Source organism: Lepisma saccharinum, chromosome 14, assembly GCF_977018435.1.
Source record: "Lepisma saccharinum chromosome 14, izLepSacc3.1, whole genome shotgun sequence".
Lineage (NCBI taxonomy): Eukaryota > Metazoa > Arthropoda > Insecta > Zygentoma > Lepismatidae > Lepisma > Lepisma saccharinum.
The window spans coordinates 26,443,769-26,465,642 of record NC_139242.1 but is presented as its reverse complement, the minus strand read 5'-3'; the positions used below and the strand labels follow the sequence as shown (position 1 = coordinate 26,465,642).

The following is a 21,874-nucleotide window of genomic DNA, read 5'->3' as shown; positions in this document are numbered from 1 at the left end:
TGGCTCAAAATGGAATATATGAACTCAATTATTTGAAAGAAAAGCAGTCGAAAAGAACATTTTGGAAGTATTACTGGAAAGTAACAAAGTATACACACTGCCGCAAATTAAATATGTCACCCTTTAGAAATGGAACCTTGATCAGCTTGACAGTTGACCTCAGGATAATATTGAAGAAACACCTTTTTTTCTTTACTGAAACCATAATTATGTTACACATTATACTTTGCAAGAATTGTACAATGTAAAGTTGAAGGCAGATGATGCTTCACAAAATTCTGTTGATAAACATTAAGACAGAATTGGCTGTAAGAATCTTATATTATAACTTACCTGCAGCAAGACTGCCATCACGTATGCCAGTGAATGAAGAAAGCAGTTTAACACAACTAGCACTAGTGTTTACGAGTCAAGTACAAGAATCCACTTCCTGTGGTGACTACAAGATCTGCAAAGGATGATGCTATCTCTTTTTCCTTTAACTGTATAATTAAACAATGTACGAACAATAATTCCAAGACTATTCTATTAATCAGTTTAAACAAATGTTGTAATAAAAAAAGTAAACTTCGTAGAAGCCTACATACATCAAGATAAAAATTAGTACTAATTAAGACAAATAAGATTCAAATGAAGACTTGCACACACAAATACATGAAACACGCACATGTGCAAATAATAAATAGAACTTTCCATTAATAATTTCTCAATCCAACCTGTCCAATGACCATTTCTTGATTTGATGATGAAAAAAAATATTTAATTTTCATTTATTAACTACAAAGTGAGTAACTGAAAACTTTTCTCTCACAAACAAGTACTGTTACGAGGGTCATCCAGAAAAGTTGTGCAAAAAAATTATAGTACAGAAAGTACATACACGCTACATTTTCATATATTCGCCATATCCATTAAAGCAGTTTGTTGATACCATAATTGTACTTGGTTGCCGCCAATGTATTCAACATTGTAGTGACAGCAGCTTTAAATTTCATCAGCAGTGGCAAAGTGGCATTCACCACATCATTACTGTACACTTCCGTTATTTCCTTACGAATTTCAATGGCACAAACTTTTCTCACATTCAGAAACCTTATCACACTCCGCACCTCATGCTTGGAATTTTGTCTCATGTTCAGGGCTCATAGCTCAATTCCCTACATGTACTGCACGGTCTTGCTGCTTGGCTCAAACTAAGGGGGCTTAGTTGGAGTGTGCTGCGTGTTACAGTTGAATGTTCCTTCTTTTTGGAAAGCACATTGGCAGCAATAGAATACAATGACGGTATCATGCATGATAAGTGCTTGAATGGATATGGCGAATATGTGCAAAAGTATAGTAAGGTATGTAGTTTCTGTACCATAAATTATTTGCACACATCATTTGTAGTTTGAGTTTCACACCAAAATGTTAATTTTTTCTGGATGACCCTCGTACTTAATAAATATTTGTGTTTCACCTGCACACTAATATATAATCCAATAGATGAATAACCACAAACCTCACACTTACTTTCCTGATAATAATTTTTCTTCTCTTTTAGGGCATCATGGTAAATACACTTTCATACAATATTGATGACAAAGTGGTGTATGCAAGCAAAACAAAAAGTAATGTCAACAATTTGAATGGTTAATTCAAAGGGATGCCTGCCTATATGTACCATCACGAGTCACCTTTTGGGGACACATCAATATCAATGCTATTCTTAGTCATGTGGTTACTTCTTGTCAATATATGACAATGACATTAAGTGAATGTAGCCACAGTGGTTACTTCTTTAGAAATCCTTTATCCATGGGCGAAGTTCAGCCTGTGGCTGTTCTACCACTACTCTTCTAAATGTGTAGGCCATCAGCTAATGTTTGTGTATGTATACCCATGTACAGGAACATACACTCTATTTCTACAAAGTCTGTGCAACACACTTTTTCTTTCCTGATATCCTTACCACTCTTAAAAAGAAAAATATAGCATACTTCTACATTTTAAGTTTTTTTTCTTTATGTTGAGTTGAAGTTTCCTTGTAGCACATATTTGTAGTGCCCATGGAAATGTCTTCTAATGTCGTCATCTCATAATTGACAATTATGTTTTGCTTGCAGTGATTCTTTTTAACACTTTCTATTGTGGTCTCCTATCACATTAGTTGATATCAAAGCTGTAACTGAATGGACATTTATGTTTTGAGCTACAGTCTTATGTACAGGAAAGAGAATTAGGAGACTTTATGGATAACATCTAAACAATAAAATGCAAAATGAGAGCATCATAATATAAGCTACGTGTTCTATACAACAATACATACCTTATCCACCTTGATCTCGCAGAGAGATAATCCCCTGTCTATGAGATCTTCACTGTACCAAAGTATACATTCATTTTTGTACAATTGCTTGTTTTGACTAAGCCAAACATACTTAAAATATATCTAATTCTAATATAAAGTAGTAACTAATAATAAATGTATCTTAATTACCTGTGCTCCTTTCATACCTACACAAATGCTCAATAGCTACATATACAATGTACCATGTATATGTTACACATAAAAATCCAGCATTATTGTTGCCAGATGAAAACAATGAAAGAATTTATCTTTTTCATAGTTTATTGGCCCTTTTATGTGGAAATTATCTGGGATCCATTGCACAATGAAAAAAGTGGTCCAGTTTTGTAAAACAGTGGAAACAAATGGTTCATTTTATGCATTGCCGTGTATTTTGAAAAACAACCTACAAATGCCAGAAGCAAACAAAAAAAAGTTTTCAGAGTACATGGCAGCTAATGGGTCAATTTACGCAAACGTAGCATTTTCTGCCTTCGACCAATTCAGACATCAATGTTATTCTTATTATATTGTTTGTTATTTAGAGTCACTGCAACGTTTAGCTAATCGTCTCAATATGATGAAGGAACAATCAAGAAAAACACCTACACCAAGGCTGGGATTTGAACCCAGGATCCCTGGCATCGTAGTGGTCTGTGCTAACCAATACATCAACGTTCCCAACCAGTCTGTTGGATTACTGAGTCTAGTTGCATAGAACTTTTCATGTGAAAATGGATGATTTAAGCCTTGAAACCAAACAGTTTATAGATGAGATGAACAAGAGGAAAGCAATTTGTGATACAACATTGGAGGAGTATAAACAGAAAAATTGAAAGAAAAACGAATGGGTAGAGGAATATACTGTATTTAATCCCAATTTCAAAGGATTCGATGCCAAGGAGAAAGTGAATAATAGTAAGTTATTGTTCATTACTGAAATTATTTGTTAGTATCTGGTCTAATTTTAATTGCACCAAATATTCTCGTATTTCAAACTGAATGTATTTGAAGATTTTGAGTTTTAAGCATTATCACCTGCAATCACAGGTGTAACCACAGGGGGGAGCCGATGGGCTACAGCACCCATCCCCCCAAAAGTCTGATTTCATTTTTATTATTTAGTGTTGCTTTTCTGCAATTTTTGGCTAATCGCAATGATGAAGATGAGCGATATGATCAAGGGACAGTCACAAAGAACGGTCAGGTCAGGATTCAACCTTGGGACTCCTGGCGTCCAACTGTGCTGTGCCAAAAAGTTTGAGAAAATAAACATTTTATGTTTTTCATAAACTCGTAAACATCAAATGAAAGCAGTAAAGAACTGGGGGGGGGGGGGGGGGGTGAATGTAAAGCTGCCCGCTCCACTTTGGACAAAAAAATGCATAGTTTTTAGGTAATTTTGAAAACCAGAGGTCTCCTGCTGAAACGTCAATTGTCACACATTGTGAACAAATTCTTTTGTCTTTAATATGTGTAAAAATTAAATATACCAGCAATAAATGGTCACTGAAAAGTAATACCCCCTTCATCTGTTTTGTTTTATATGACAATGCATAATCTTTCTTGGAAAAAGATTGTCTTTGAAAAAAAGTTTGTTAAAAATTAGTAGCAATAAATATGTATTTTTTTCATACCAGTAATGTTATACCTTCATCCCGCACCATGGCTGTGCGGTATAAGGCATCATGCTTTGGGGGACATGTGCAGGTTCAAGTCTTCAGGGGAAAGCATAGCTTTTCTCCCGAGATTTTGGCCTGTGTATGGACAAGTGGCCACCCACTTGTGAGGAAATTGAGGAGCTAAGAATGAGCAGCGTAACTGTCACGGAAACAACGACTGGGGATTTGTTGTGTGGCCACACGTTACCCCATAACTGGTTGGATATCTTCCACCTCGGGAGATAGTGCGCCAAAGGAAGAATACAAAAATAACAAATAGGCAGGCAGACCAATCAAAATTATTTATGCTGCATTAAGCTACCCTTTGCTAAGGTATCAATTTTCGAAAATTGACATTTCATAATTTCCAAGAAACTGATGGGCCATTTTGGTTGTTACTCATGGCAAGACAGGTCAATAAAATGAATTAATTTATGTTGCATTGAGTTATTATTTGATCTGTCTAACTACAATCACACAAGTAGTTTATTTCCTGACTAATATTCCAAAAAAGAAATCAATTCAAGTAAATTACACAATTTGCATTTTGAGAGTGTTGAGTGCATTATCTTGAAAAATCCAGATACAGTCACTGACACTTCAGGGTTGTAACAATTCCATCGAAAGCTAACGGGATTGTATAACCCAGAGGTTTTGATTGAGTTGGTGTTTTAAGTCCACTTTAGGAACAGTAAGGCTAATCGGAACTGGACCTACAGTTTAAATTGGATCTGAACCATTATGTGCCATCTAGCAATGCTGCATAGGAGTGAATCCATGCCAAATCAGGCAGGTACTAACCCTTGACCTCTATGATTAAAATTAGGGATTTTAAAATCACTTGTTTGTGAAACACAGTATTTTCAAATGTATATACCTTCTATCAAAAAAGTACCGGGAATTTGTAATTTAAAAGGCCCGCCCAAATGATTTTTTAAAAATCTTCTTTTCTGTAAGTTGGTAGCTCTGCACTTAATTACTATGCCAAACATGAGCGCAATCTGCCAACCAGTTTGTTTACAGCAGCAGGTTGAATCAGTCCACTTCAGTAGTGCATCACAATTTTTACAATGAACGAAATTATTGAACAGAGTTTGCCTTAAATTTTGTGTTGCGACTGGAATTTTGTTTGCTGACTCGCTAAAAATGTTAGAAAAGACTTATGGTGAATCAGTTTTATCACAAACACGGGCTTACGAGTGGTACAAAGTGTTCAAGGAGGGCCGAGAGATCGTTGAAGACATGCCTCGTACTGGACGACCTTTGACCTCTTCAACCGTTGAAAACATCGAAAAAGTGAAGGAAATTGTGCTCGATAATCGCCATTCCAGCTTAAGAGAGATAGCTACTGACCTTAACATCTCCCACGAGTCTGTTCGTTCGATTTTGGTGGATATTTTGGGCATGAGACGCGTCGCCGCATGGCTTGTTCCAAAAGAGCTGAATTTTCTGCAAAAACAGTACCGTGAGCAGGTCTCTTTAAGACATGCTGGATCGCGCCAATTCTGATCCCACATTCATGGAACGCATCATAACTGGTGATGAGACATGGGTCTACAATTTTTACATGCAAACGAGTCAACAGTCATCAGAATGGAGGACGAAAGACCCAAAACAAAAAAAAACACGTCAAAGTCGCTCAAAAGTCAAGGTGATGCTCATTGTTTTCTTCGATATTCATGGTTTGGTGCATCATGAATTCGTTGCAGAGGGACAGACTGTCAATAAATAATACTATTTGGCCGTATTGAAGCCTTTGCGTGAGAAAATCAGTCAGAAACGGCCAGATTTGTGGAAGATCAATTCGTGGATTTTACACGACGATAATGCGCCATCACATAGAGCGACAGTTGTGACCGAATTTAAGGCCAAAAACACAATAAATACCATCAAACAACCACCGTATTCACCAGATCTGGCCCTGTGTGACTTCTTTATGTTTCCAAAACTAAAATTGCCACTCCGGGGTACCCATTTTTACTCGATTGAAGCCATAAAGCAAAATTCGTGAAAGGAGCTGAAGGCCATACCGGAAAGAGCCTATAAAAAATTTTTCAAAGACTGGAAAAACGCTGGCAAATGTGTTGCATTAAATGGGGCCTACTTTGAAGGCGACAAAATGAATAAATGAAAATTGTGTGTTTTATTTAACAATTCCCGGTACTTTTTGGACAGTGTTTAATGATTAAAATTGAAGAGCAAAAACATGAAAACGCACAAACAGTTTTCCTCATTTTCAGATATTCTTCTGCATCATACGAAAATTTCATATAAAGGAGAAAATGTATTTTGAAATTCACATGTACCATGGCCAATGGTTTGCAACTGTGAGTAGAGCAAAATGTACCACATGAAAGCATTAATTGAGAAATGTAGTCTTGTGTTCACATGTACCATGACCAATGGTTTGCAACTGTGAGTAGAGCAAAATGTACTACATGAAAGCACTAATTGTGAAATGTAGTCTTGTGTTGAATAACGACTTACAAGTACAATAGCTTCAGAGTGAATACACCACCATCTTGGCCTCCTGAACTCCTTCTTCTACCACTTCTTTCTCGTGCAAGTTTTGTGTAAATGTAGAAGAATATTCAGCAGTATATTTACTACACCCTCCAAACATACCCAAATCGTTTTACACTAGGGTAATTCCATGCCAAATCACTACACAAAAACTTGCAATTTTCAACCTGACCATCTCACATTTTAATGAAACTTGGTAAAACGGTACGAGACATTAAGTATCTTACATGGGTAAAATTTCAGCCAACAGTGATACATGGTTTTCATACAGCAGGGTTGGCAATATTAAAAAAAATGTAAAATTCAGGCTTACAAGGTTAACAAAAACAATTCATAACTTTTCTTCTGATTGTGGTGTAAATTTCACCCTGGGCTTATCTTGAAGCTAAGGGAGCATACTTTTCATAAAAAAAAGCTTTATGTGAAAATATTTAAATTTTTACTTCCATGCCACTTGATGTGAATTTGACCTTGAATATTCAAAAACATGAATGTTCACTTTTGGGGGGAATGAGGGATTTTATACACTTAACCTTTACTTGGCCGCTGTTACATATATGTAACACTCGACAGAATTAAAAATTCTGGGGCTTTTAGGACCTTCATCCTTTTATTTTAGGTTGGAAACACTAACACTCGTTTCGTGAATGTTTCGAAATGTCACTAGGATGCATGTTGCATTCCCCCCACCTTGCAACTGATGAAGGTCACGTGTGGGAAGCGAGGGTTGACAGCTGGACAATAAACACATGCAGTTTTTGAGCTTGAGCTTGTTTTTCCTGGTCGTCCAGCAAGTGAAAGCTTGGGTAACCCAATGCTTGCTTTTGCCATTAACCCCGAGGGTTATCTGCGGGAGGCTGACTTGGATGTCTGGCACCATGAGGGTCTGAGAATAGACCTAGCTGAGCCATTAGCACGTATGACGCCAGACTTCAACAAAGGAAGGGAAATAGAACACTCGATGCCAGAAGGCGAAGCGAGGAATTTTTCTCAGAAATTCGAGGCTCGGAATTCTTTGTAGGTGAAATTTGTGCAACTCCAACCCCCCCCCTCCCCCCACACACACTTTCCCTCTTTTTGTATCACAGGCAGGTCACAACAGATACGACCCGAGCTTCGAGTAGACAAGTGCGCTGTGTTCTGTGTCTGGGGGCAAACTCCAGATTTTTCCTCTTTCTTCCATTGAAATTCGGGGGTTGAGGCCCCCCCCCCAAATCCCCCTTTGGTTGGGCATTGTACACTGTTGCATACCCTCAGGGGGATTTCACACCAAAGCGACAAGCAACAGATGACATGTGTCGCTTGATGATTTCACCAGTCAAATGCAGGCTTGTGTAGCCTGTCATGCCGCTACCATGTGTACATGTTGCTCTTGTGCTATACACCACTTGTCACTTCGGTGTGAAATCTCTGCCATGCAAAATCATTCACAGAAGTTACAGGTGAGCTAATGTCAATACACATTTCAAATTTCATGACCTGTACATCACAAATACATGATATCATGGGAATCTGTACAGCAATTTACAAGATGTGAGGTGGTTTATGAGAGTACCGTCCCTGGCCATATTATTAGATGCACAGTATTTTTTTTTTTTAAATAAGAGTTTTGAAGGGGAAAATTATATAAAATTGACCTTTAGTTATTTGAAAAGTTTCATGTACATTATTTGAACCCTGGCAAATACGAGTAATACGTACAAATGCACTTTCTTGCACATTGATAACAGCAGTAATAGTAATACAAAGTAATGAAATTCGACACAGTGGACACTTAACAGTTCGTTTACTTATCACATTAAAAATGTTGCAATGGGGTTCTTTGTGGCTGAACTTTCATTATTGTAATGAACAATATGAAAAGAGGGGGTACTGTTGTTACAAACAATACCACTAACACCAAACGTCACTGCTGTTGAACGAAAATGCTGCAGTTCAATTCAAGCTGAGTTGAGAGGAAAACGTCTTGCAAATAGTGAACCATGTTTGTGCTAAATTTTGCAGAGATATTGTTATTGTACACTGTCAGTATATTTTTAATTTAACTATTAACATTAGGGAGTCATGGGTAAAAAAGTGACTTGGCACAGAGAAAGATTGCTGAAATTAAGACACTAATAAAGACTAAAATGTTCTCTAACCGAGAGATTCTGTGTCAAGCATCTGTGAGGCGAATAAAGAAGAACATTGAATATGGTGGACAGTACAGTGTGAGCCACAAAGGAAGGACAGATGTGGGTGTAAAACAATTTTTACTCCAAGATCCTTACGCTGTTTGAAGAACATTTGCCTCATGAATAAATTTGCAAGTACAAAGGAACTTAAAGATAAACTTGAAAAGAGTAGTGTTCGTGCATCTGAAAGAACAGTAAGGCATAGGCTCTCCAATATGAACCTGAAGGCACTCACTCATACCTGCTAAGAAGCCAAAATTAACCCGGCTAAGATTCGTAAATGTTTTCACTGAGCAAAAGCTCACAAAGAAAAAGATTTAAATTTTTGGAGATCTATTTGCTTTAGTGAAGAGTGAAATCTTGGGGAATAAATCTCGGTTTGTGAGAAGACGTCCAGGTGAATAATACAATCCTGATTGTGTTGTGTGCAGACTGTCAAACATCCGATAAAAGTTATGATTTGGTCAGTCATTAGTGGCAAAGGTAGAGGACGTCTGTATTTGGTTCAAGGAACAATGAGGCAAGAACAGTATCGGGAAGTGCTTAGAAGAAAGTTGCTACCTCAAGTAAGAGAATGGTTCCCAAATGGAGAACCATTCGTATTCATGCAGGATGGAGCCTCATGATATACCGAAAAATCAATAAAACAGTTTCTACAGAATGAAAATGTTCCTCTCGTGCCCTGGCTGGGAAACTCTCCACATATGAACCCAATTAAAAATGTTTGGTACCTAGTGAAAAAAGAAGTGGCAAAGCAAACAATTACGACAAGAATTGGCCTAATTCAAAAAAATAATTCAAGCGTGGAATCACCATCCTCAAATGAAGGAGACAGTACAAGCATGTGTTGATAGTATGCCAAGACGAATCCAAGCACTGATAAAGGACAAAGGCAGCTCCACCAAATATTAAAACTCACTTCCAGTAATATGTATTGTATAGCTAATATTCAAGAAAAACAGTAATAAATTATATTTGTAATTATTAACGTATCAAGTAATCGTTGTTTTTTGTTAAGGTTCACATGTAATCAATGTAACATTTCATGTAATAAAATAAAAAATAGAGAATAACAAAAAAAAATTACACGAGATAACAACATATACTTAAAATTTTGCATAAAATTTGGAGGTGCGTCTAATAATTTGGCCAGGGGCTGTACAACCTAAGAATATACATGCCAACCAGCCCCAATATAAATTCGAGTAAAATTAACATATTTTGGAAATTTCAAGGCCAGAAATCCTGAAGTACTAGCTGAACCCCTTTCAACTCCACAGACATATTTAACAATTTGTCAGGCAAGCATGAGCCGTTCCACAGCATATATATATATTGCAATTTTAATTCCACAGATACCTCAATTCATTTAAAAAATATAGAATGCCAAGTAAAAACTGCAGTACATTACAAGAATAAATTACACTACATTATAATTACAAAGATTTTAAAATTGGTGGAATATTGTACTTAGGTCAATAATATTCTAGAAATGCAGTGCACTACTGTCAAATAGGATTTTGTTGTTGTTATATTGTGTTTATCAATATTGTTCGACATACGATTCAAATATGCAAATACATATGTCCAAATGTAAACAAAATAGAACTTTGGGCACTTCAACATGAATAGTATATGTAAACTATGATGTGCAATATACGTAACATTCTCTGTTACAAAGTATATTAACTTGTTTGTGTTACCAATACAACACATTAAAGCATATGGAGTAAAAAGTGCAAATTCATAAAAACACATCATGACACAAACTTACTTTCATTTCAAGAATTTTTCCATTGAATAGTGAAAAGTGTGTGTCCATGAGGAAGTATATGCTTAATGTCGAAGTAGTTAGTACTAGACAATGATATGGATGCAAATATGCAGTAAAGAATTCAAATATTTGCCAATATCAGCAGCAGAAAAATCATACAAATCAGATGACTAGAAAACTGGTTAACGACTGAGCAATATTATATAATTGGAAATTGTCAACTGATCATAATTAAAAGTACTAAATCATCCACAAAGTGGATACAATCAAACTATTTCTCACACTTGATGGAAAATTGTATGTGTGTATTCAGCAATATTAATAAGTTATTTACCTTGTTTCAAAAAGGCTGGCGATGAAGGTTTTTGTAGTACTACAGGGTTACGATAGACAAAAGTAAATTATGAAAACATTCATGTAAATGTTTGAAGGAGATATTTTACTATTTCATAGTTTTCTTTCTTTTATTTCCATCATGCTCTTATTTTCTTTATCATGCCTGCACCTCTATAACTTATGTGTACATCAACATTCAAACAAGAGTTTGAATTGAATTAACTATAACCTTTACTGGCAACAGGTTCTCCAGATCCATGGTCAGGTGATATTTTTGTACATGTGTAGTTTTTTTTTATTTCGGTCTCATGTTACAGTAATTACATGGGAAGTGTAAAAAATGAACTAGAACTGTTTTGAAGGAATACAGAAATTAATTCTTGAAAGTTACTCAAAATCTTGCAGAGGTTTGTCTTACACATACTTTAAATGCCAAAAGTAATCCCGGGTTATGATAAGACAAAGGCAAATTATGAGAATATTCATGTAAATGTTTGTATCTATCCACAAGAACATAACTGGAATTTTTCACTATTTTATAGTTTTCTTTCAATTCATTAATAAACATTGTGCCAACTATAGATATAAATGCAATAACATCATAGTTTAAAATAATACTAGAAAACTGTCTCAAATAGTAAAATTAAATAAGCAAACATTTGAAGATATCAAATTTGTGTCACTAATTTGGCTGCAAATACAAAACATTATAAATAAATACGGAGAAACTAGTACTCACTTTTATCCGCGAAGCTGTTTTTTCTTCTTTTTCGATTAATTTCAGTGGCCACTGCCACCATCCTCGTTGGAACTTGCAAGTTCCAACGAGGATGGTGGCAGTGGCCACTGAAATTAATCGAAAAAGAAGAAAAAACAGCTTCGCGGATAAAAGTGAGTACTAGTTTCTCCGTATTTATATACTACCGCGTCTCTCTTTTCCCAATCATGAAAACATTATAGTTACTAAGAAAAATACATATATATATAAACTGGAAGTAAAATCAGTATGTAATCGTTCGTATGTCCCAATTAAACAATAAAGAAGGTTACTCTTAATCCATATTAAAAATACAGTTGTTCACAAAATTGAACGTACACTGACCTAAATATGAGATGGAAAGTCACTTTGTGTAATGTTTACATAATTAAGGGCAAACACAAGAACAATATGACTGGATGTTGAAAACAAACCTATGCCACTTTCTTGCAAGCAGATGAATACATATGTACATGGGTGTGTTTATGGGGGAGGGTTTAGAGATTGTCCACGTAATCTCTATTCAACATGGTAGAACATGTACCTTTCGTTGATTGCTTGATTTAAAATTTTTGGGTGCGTCAGCAAGTGTGGCCATTTTGCACCCTTCAGTGTATGCAGGGAAGATCCCCTTCCTTAGCTAAAACCCTTACCTCAAAATTAAAAAAGGGGGTGTAAAAAGCCCCTTGGGAAAAGTTAAAAATGCAGGTCATAAATGAACCTGCACACGACAAAACACAACACACTCAAAAGTTAAGGATAGTTTAAAAACTACCTCAGAACCCGTGGAAAAGGCCTGCTCTTCTCAAAAAGCTAAAAACATTTGCTAAAAACTGTTATTGTCTCACAACATAGATAACAAATTGCTGGGAAGGTTAAAACCCTATCTGAGGTAACTAAAATCTGTACATTCGAGAAGAATGTGCCGAACAACGTTGCAAGTATGATACAACGGAGGATCCAGATCTTGCAGCAAATGATGTGTGAGATGGCTGTGTCCGATTCGGAGTCACTTTAAGATGACTTCTCGGCAGGAGGGACAGGATAAGGAACACCAAGAGATGGGCTTGATAGCTCGAAGCTTGTTACCCCATATCTCATCCCACTCTGCCTGCCACGTTTCAAGAACAGAACAACAAAAAATATTCTGCAGGTCCCTAGCTGGCAGAAGATGGACGAGAACGTCACTGTCTGCATCAGCAGACTTTGCGGCAGCATTGGCTGCTTCATTCCCCTATATGTGACTAGGAATCCAACAAAAGCAAACTTCAGCTATAGCACACAAGGATACTAGCCGTCAAACGGTAAGCTGCTGCACTACAGGATGTTGGGAATTCAGTGATTCCAGACTGGAACGCACTGATGGAATATGTGCATAAAACAGACCTTTCTTCAGGATGTGAATATCAACAAAATCAAATAGCTTTAGGACTGCATACAGTTCTGCCACCAGGCAGTATATGGGGCGAAACTGTACCTTCGGGAGTCTACAACAAAGGCACATCCCATTGATTTGGACCTGTCCGTGTAAAACATATTAAAATTGCAGTACTGAGATCAAAAGCTCTAAAAACCTCTGTTGGTCTTTCTGCCTTTTGGAGGGCAGTTTCTGTGCTTGATACATACCTTCAAGAGTGTTATTTATATGTCTAATAAAGTATAAATAGTTTTTTTTATTGGAGTTTAATAGATAATGAACAGTTCCATTGTTATAAAATAATATCCTGTAGGTGGTTGATGAAACTTAGGGTCCAATGTGCAACAGACAGAAATTTACAAACTGAACTTTACTGTTTGTGTCCGAGGCTCCACCTTGTCTGATTGTCAGTCAGTACATTTTCCTAGAACTGTCACCCAACGCAGACGACTATAGTCACGCAGAGATTCAACGAAAAAGACGCAGCTAGGAAAGCACATGCAACTGAAACAATAGAAAATGTGTCAAGGCTATTTGGCACGGTGCATGGCATTCGTCGCACGATAGTTCTAGGAAAATGTACCTTACCTGCTCTTTAAAGTGTAAAATTCTACGGAGGATTATATTTGCAGTGGCCCAGTTTACATGTCGAAAAAAAAAAATAGAGGAGCTGATACTAGAGGCATCCACAACGCTGCTTTGGCTATTGTAGCACATGCACTGGGATAACTGTATACCCGCAACCATTCACAGATAGACAGTTGCAAGAAAGCAGCACTGAAGGAGATTGAACATAAACTTTCACACAGATTACTGCCAGTATCAACTTCTAGCTTTTCTGACTTGGTGGTGCCTAGGCACTAGCTTTTTATAATATATATCACATAGATGCCTGCCCCAAACACATCATGCCTTCATCGACTACAATAAGATAATTACTAATTATAGAATAGCACACTACCCTGAGGACGGAGACAAGAATCAGTCTCCGAAACATAGGTACATAGAAACTTAAAACTGTGATTAAAGTAAGAAACTCAACATGCATGAATCACCATTGAAAGGAAAGCATGTTTGGAATGTAGAATTAAGCACTTCCATTTCTGCTTTCTATTGTACCTACAATAATCCTGAAATATATATGTTTTCCAAGGTGTACAAAAATGATACATTCATTTAGATTTCACAGATTTTGAAGGTATATGCCAAATTAATTTTGTGCATTTTCAAAGAAGACATGCACAGGTGCATGTTCAATTTTGTGAGCAACTGTACATGATATGTCTGAAAGTGAATTTTCTTTATTCATTTAATCTAGCCCCTTAATTTTACATCAATCTCTCTCTCTCTCTCTCTCTCACACACACACACACATTTCACACTTTCAAGTCTGAGTGTGTGTATATAAAAGCAATGTGCATTTTTAAATAATGTAGGAATTACTACACTAGCTTTAAATTAAATTAATGATTGAAATACATTATTCCTATGAATTAACTTATTGAACATTTTCAATTATGGAGTAAAATATTCAAATATGATCGATCCGCTAAGTCACTAACTTAAATTCATAACATAATAATTAGAAGCTATAGCAAATTATTTTGCCTACTTATACTATTGACAATCATTCAATTAGACACTAATTTCCTGTGATTTGTACTTTCTGCACCCCTGCATGGTTAGAGGACAACTAAGTATGTCACATTTGAAAATATGCCCAATGGAATGATTTTTAGCAAATTATATTGTAAGAACAACTACGATATTGTCATCTTGGCTCGCTGTGTTAACCTTGGCTTCATCGACCCACCACAGCAGATGGGCACACCATGGCTTCAGAAGGAAATTGTGATGATTTGACTCACCCTTGGAGATCTGTGAAAAGTAAGTAAAAGCTCTCTGAGCAACACCTACCTTAAAAAACTCCCATATTAATCGATGTGCTGACAACGCATTTTATAGAACCTCATGAGATATATGTATGGGTATACTGTACAAACAATTGGCAAATACATCCAGTTACATATATCTATCCAGATTCAGCTAAAATGCCTTAGCTTCTATGTTAATTTATTAAGTGCAACTGTAAACAACGTAAGATAAACAGTCCTTCAATGTTTCCTGAACACACAACTTATACGAAATTTAATTAATGTGCAATTAATTTGAAAGTTATGTTCACAACGAATATATGGTCACAAGTTCTTTTCTTTTTATAATGAAAGTAAAACCATACCAGAATACAATTCTGCATAGTGCTGTCATAAACAGACAATGAATAACAGTTAATATCTGCACAGTTTTACTAAAGAAACAAACAAAAAAGTAGCATTTTCTATTTCAGAAAGTCACCATATGTTAAAGCTAGTTTTTCACCAAGACTGTGATTGGACTATGTACTTCACAATTACAACTGGCAGAAACAATAGCTTTATAGGCTATATAAAAAATATTTCCAAGAAAATAAATTTAGCAGAACACTAACAACAGTTGTGTCTAAAAGTTACTACTTTAATAGCAACTATTTCCAAGTAGTACAGAAAAGAATATTGAAAATATCATGCAAGGGTGAAAATATGACAATTCATTTTTTAAACACAAACTTTTGATGGACTGCTTATTCTTAGCTGCAAGTTGTTACTTCCTCAAAGAAATATGTAAATGTGGGACAGAAAATTAGAGCACTGGACATTTTGTAGGTCTTTATATGAAAAACATACTACAGTTTATAGGCAAACCAATGTTATATTTGCCCTCTAAATGCACATAAGTTGCTTTTAAGAAGTGATAATCGAGCAAGTCAACTGAAAGAACTAATCTTTTTATATTAGGTGAAACAATACATAGCACACAACACCTAGCGAAATATAAAAACTACTCATAATAGAAAAGTGACAAATATAGAATTATATACTTACTTTCCACTTGTCACTTGTTTGATATGATGGAAAACATTGATTACATCTCTGATTCTTCGAGGGGCTTCCTCTATTTTTGATGCTAGGCATACACATCCCATAGCTGTGGTTTCCATAGCATGCCTAACAAATGACTTTGAATAGTAAAAACGCTGAAAAAGCACCTGACCTGTTGCCATTGCCACCTGAAAAAAATCAAACTCTGAATTTTGCCATCGCAATGGATCTTAAAAGCTAATTGAAAGAAAATAAAGAAGATGGTAACATTAAGATCTGAAATATACAAGCAAATGTATGGTCTGAAATAAAGCTGAAACAGGTTAAAATTGATATCCTTTGCAACAATTCCAGGATAACTAATAAAACAAGCACAATTCCTCGGCAAAATTATGTAAATTTCAGGTAGGTAAAAAGTAGTTGCCCTTCCAACTACATGGATCACATGCTGTAGGGTATAGACAAATACAGAGCAGCCTGATCTAGTAGTCAACCTTGTACACACAAAAAATAAGAGTAATCCCTGCTACTTGTCTGGTTATGTCCTTCATGTCATTTTAAGTAGATTTTATTTTTTGCTTCATTTTGTAATTTTCATTAATGGATTTAACATCAGAAATTTGAACAGGTTTCTAAAAAAAACTCAATGGATCCTTCTTCCCCCGGATGCCATTGATGCACCCATCACAGGGATTCCTCAACGTGTCGAGAACTGAACAGTGCATGTGGAGGTCATACACTTATAAGGCACTGTGAACAAGTGAGTTGGAACACTATTGGATGGAAACATAATCAGTAGTTTCCCAATGGACACAAATGCACTTGTTTTTTTGGCATCATTTGTGTTTGTTTTGCATTTTTAACACTGTACATTCTCAGGCTGTATGATATTGTGGTACAATAAAGTTGTATGGCCTTGTTTTCTAGTCATGTTCACGATATTCCAAACTTTTTGTGAGTGTATATTCTAAACACCACACTCCATAAATTATGTTTCTGGACTCCAAAAAACTTTTGATAAGTTTCTTTATAATCAGTTATCTTCAAAGAGAATGTCTGGAAATTTGAAGGGGGAGTGATGTATCATTTTCATTTTTCATTTGATTTTGTTGTGCATACTGATTGGTGAATGAAGATATGGAAGTGAGACTGTACTCTTCCGAACCCTTGGTGATTAGCAATGGAGGGAATTCTTTGTCATTCTTGCTTTCTGAGGTAATAAGCTTCATGATTCTACGGGATGTTCAAGTCACGCAATTGAGATTTTGAACGTGCATAACTTTTGAATCCTGTGGGTCTATATGCCGGCACAGACACTCAAACTGCCTGGCGTGCTAGCCATGACTTTCCGGACGACTTGACTGTGAAAAGCACTGTAGTATTTGTAGAGAAAATAATAAATTTTGATGGGACCCCATCATTACAAGGAGACAGCATTACTACCAAGTTGTCTTGATACCTTACGTCTTGTCAAATATGGTTTGCTGCAGACCTAAAACTACAACTACTGAAATACCAGTCAATCATAACTGCACCAATGAACACAATCGCTGGCCTAACACCGTGATTAGCCAGAATGTATTTTATTAAACTTCTTCCATATATGCATAGAGGCATGTAGCACAGTTGTACGCAAAACTATTATCATGCGGAACTGGAGCAAGATTAATGAAACTATCATCCAGCAATTGGAAGCTACATTATGTAGCTTGGAGAAAGAAAGAAAAAACAGAACTTTGAAATCAGACGTTTCAAACAGGCCTGACCATGGAGGATCACCGAAGTAATCAAGGTGAGGGAATGTGCATTTACAGAAATGACATTAGCATGTATTCTGAATGGAAATTGTTCTGAATGTCTCGATGATTTTTTCAGTTTCACAGGAGAAATACGAAGTATCATAAAACAGTGAAAAAATTTGTGAAAGTAAATTTAAAGCTTTCTGAAAGCAATTAGCACTCTTTGAAGCTCCGAAAAGATGTTTAAAAGGTACCTTATGCAAATATCACCTGCTTCCATCGACAAAGTATTCTACAGACTACCGGAGACACGAGGCTCAAAGGGGTGTCATGCTTGAGAGCAGCACCAATTTGATGGCATATTTAAAGGAAAATTATTGTAATACTAAGAGCCCTAAACCTGACTCCACTAATTTAACTAGGGAACCCCTTTACACCACATACATATGTGGCCCTATAGCAGCAAACAAATGGCTCGTCGCAATAGAATAATCATGGGAGTATATGGAAGTGAATACCCATTTTCAAGAAAACTTGCAGCAAGTCATCAAATTACGAAGTATGTGTTAAAAGACAAATATAAATTGGACCATAATAATTGCCTGTGTACCATAATGAAATCTTAATTAAAGAACCAGAACTTGGGCTTTCTGAATTGTTACATATTTCACACTACAGCTGTTACATTTGCAGGGGAGGTTGGTGAAATGTTCATGCTATTTCATTGATTCATAAATTAAATCACTTCCAAATCCATGCCCTCTCACAAAAGGTCAACGGAAAAAAGAGAAATAAATGACATCACAAACATGGGACAATGAAAAATAAATATTATTGTTTTAGTCATTGAACATGGCTGCCTAACCTACTCACCTAATTTCCTTTGATTATTTTTTAAGAGGCACACTGCCTAACAATTGGGGGGAGGGAGAATAAATTATTACGAGGTAACCTAGTCATTAAAAAAAACACTCATTTTGAGGGATTGCAAGATGAGAAACAAAAGTTGACCTGGCCCGTGAGTACTATAGGTCTTTTCAATTCTTAAAGTCGACGCTCTACAAGCTGGCAAGGGCAGTTGTAAGCGGGGAATACGCTGCAGACCAACCAGACAGCAGTGGTCAGTGGTGGTGCCAAGAGATACGATGTGGTGGGCATAAGTTTCTTATCGTGCTGGATTGGTCGCATCCCCAATCCCCTTGCCAGATTATAGAGCGTCCACCGTAATAACTGATAAGACCTATAATCATAGTTAGCATGGAGGCAAAATGCATGTATGAAGGATAGTAGAATAGTGTTGTTGCTCACATCTTGTGGAACACAGTAAAATGACCACAATTATTTATATGAATAAAGATATGTATTAAACAGAAAAGTGGTTAATGATAAATAGTCTTGGGCTCGGCTTAATCAAAGAATTGTGTGTATGAAGAAAAAACAATGTAAAGGTTGCTCATGCTTCATAGTACGGAATACTTTACCTTATTGGATATATTCATTCTTACGTAACTCGGTAAATGTAAAGTTCTGCACTACAAAAATTAATAAAACTTCAGTATGGTCCCAACACACCTCACAAGTTTCTTTCGTCATTTTTAACATTCGTACTTACCTATTCTGCATTATGAAAGATTCTTCAAGGTGGTATTTTGCTTTTTCATTAAAATAATTTCAATTGGTATAACTTAAGATGACTGGATGCCTCTCAGATTTTCTTCATATTTGACATACTTACTATTTGAGGCCTGCTAATGACAAATCTGAAGTTAAAATTTGTAGGAAACGTCTAGAAATTGCAAAATAATTGCAAACCATTGACACTAGCCCCACGAACCATTGACATGTGTGGTTAGGTTAGGCAAACATAGTTAAAATTTGGTGTCGTGGTAGTATCAGGAATATATATATTTCCTTGTGAAACAAAAAAATGGCCCAATTTCCTTTTGTTTTATTGCGATTTCAACATGCTACGAATGCAATTTTTACGTGGTTCGATTTCGATATACGTCTGTTAACACATACTACGGAGTTTTAGCGATTACTTAGGGTTTTGTTATTTACTGTCGTTTGTAGACTGAGAATATCTTGTCCGTGAGAAGTGCGTAAGGTAATTTTAAAGTTGTTTTTTCAACATAAATAACCTTTTTCCGAGTCCCAACAGTGCTCATTACTTTAAGGAAGGTTCACATTTCGTGTGACTATGATTTCCAAAATTCTACGATAACAGTCTTTGTGCTAGGGGAAATCAAAAAACAATCGGAACAGTTACCCAAAAAATTTCGCGAAAATAGACCGTTTCCATTCCGAAAACTAACGCCTTATTTTAGATTAATTTGCAATTTCTAGACGTTTCAGACAACTTTTAACTTCAGATTCATGATTAGGAGGCCTCAATTAGTGAATATGCCAAATATGAAGAAAATCGGAGGGGGGTCCGATCATCTTAAGTCGTTCCTTTTAATTTGTGACATGACGAGACAGCGTGGTACATCATCATTGGATATGTAGTGTTTCTAACCTTGTCAACCAAAAAATCCCCACGACCCATTCACGGATAGTCCCACGAACCATGCACGGATAGCCCAAATTCATGAATAGCCCAAAAACCATACACGGCAAGGTTAGGTTATGTCATGCAAACAGTTAAAATTGTAATCTTCTCGCAAAAATCCACGTGGTTGGAGACGGGAGTTATGTCATCAAACATTCAAAACATTTGGTTCACATAGTGCAAGGAAATGAAAGGAACGACAACTGTGCGTCGGATAGATGTTTCTGTTCAAAAGTACATAATTTCCCGGTGATATAGATTCCACGATGAAAGAAAATACCTCGACGAATTTCCAAATGCTACACAAGCTTATTTCTGTAAGTAGTGTGTGTAAAAATGAAGAAATCCGTTGGGACCGTATCGAGGTTATACCCAAAAATGTATGAACATTTCTTCTGTATGACTATTCATTATCACAGAATGGAAAAATCAAGAGTATGAAGTATCATGAAGATGTTACTATTTTCATTAACACGTAGTTTCTTTTCACCAACAAATTCTCCTTATGGGCTTCTACCAGGCTACCATTTATACAAGACAAAAATCAGATACCTAATGTTCTACGAAGTTATTTTCAACTAAAATTTGCCACTGTGTTTCCAGTGGGACCATAAATTAGCTTAACGCATGTTTTTTTTTTTAAGCAACAATTACGTGCGTATATGTATGTATATACTATAATCTCATCAGAAAATTAAGTATTCCTGGGGCGGAATTCTTCAAAGGTATCTCGAAATATTCTCAACGTTCTCATTACGTCGGCGGCGTGTATTGCTAATTGCTACTTGGTACATTACAACGTAATACATTAACGGAACTAGTTTAATACCTTACCTGAGGCAATTTAAGTAGAATACCCGCAGTTTGAATTAGTTCACATCCTAGAACTCTTAAATCTGTTTCAGTTTCAGGATCTAATCCATCCAATTGAGATGGAGTCGTCGATAATTTTACTTCAGGCAGCAGGCAGTTCTTCAACGTTAACACAACACTACCGTAAGGTTTTGCTCCTGACTTGACTGCAGAAGAAGCTTGGTTTTCTTGCTTTGGCGTGGCCATTTACAGAAATACTTCCTTCCAATTAAAAAACTACAAACACTACACTATACAATACCTCACACAGAACAATATGTCCGCCGCACATGAAATCATGAATGATGCGGAAGTCTTGATGAAGAATTCTGGGTAATGACGTCAACTCTACTTCTATTTTTTACACAGCGTTCTTTACTTCCACATTGATTTCATTCGACCGAGGGATTATGACTGTAAAATTATAGAGAAATGTATCTCTATGCTGTAAGATTATTAACTGACCTACAATATGTCGAGGTGGAGCCGCGGAGGTCTAGTCGGACAGTAGTACGTCTGATTGTCACGCGGGAGGCCAGGGTTCGATTGCCGGATTGGGTGATGTGTCAGAATTTTTCGGCCTTCTCCCCGCATAAAACAGCTCTGGGGCTCACCCAGGTGTAGCTGGTGGAAACCATGTGGGGGGTACAGGCGGCCGGAGCGTGGTGCTGATCACATCACCTCCAAAATGACCTAGATCGAGAATGTGTGTGGGTCCCCTACCCCTACAATGACACCATAGAGAAGTTAGGGAGTAGAGGATTACCCCACATTTAAACCTCGCTGCGCTTTGAAATTGCATTTCCATCGGTGGCCAGTAGATGGCGCGGCCGTCTTCTTTTG

The 21,874-nt window shown here is 36.5% G+C and overlaps 1 protein-coding gene across 1 annotated transcript in view; it reads right to left on the bottom strand.

The window, feature by feature from the left end:
• Nucleotides 1-21,343, bottom strand: part of LOC145998739 (cyclin-L1) — a 64,328-nt gene extending 42,985 nt beyond the window's left edge. Inside the window, exons 1-2 of the mRNA XM_083135285.1 lie at nt 21,014-21,343; nt 15,893-16,077 (exon numbers count right to left, since the gene is read on the bottom strand). Coding sequence (XP_082991411.1) covers nt 15,893-16,077; nt 21,014-21,238 — 410 coding nt within the window. The 5' untranslated portion in view covers nt 21,239-21,343. The remainder of the gene's footprint in view (nt 1-15,892; nt 16,078-21,013) is intronic.
• Nucleotides 21,344-21,874: the final 531 nt, after the last annotated feature.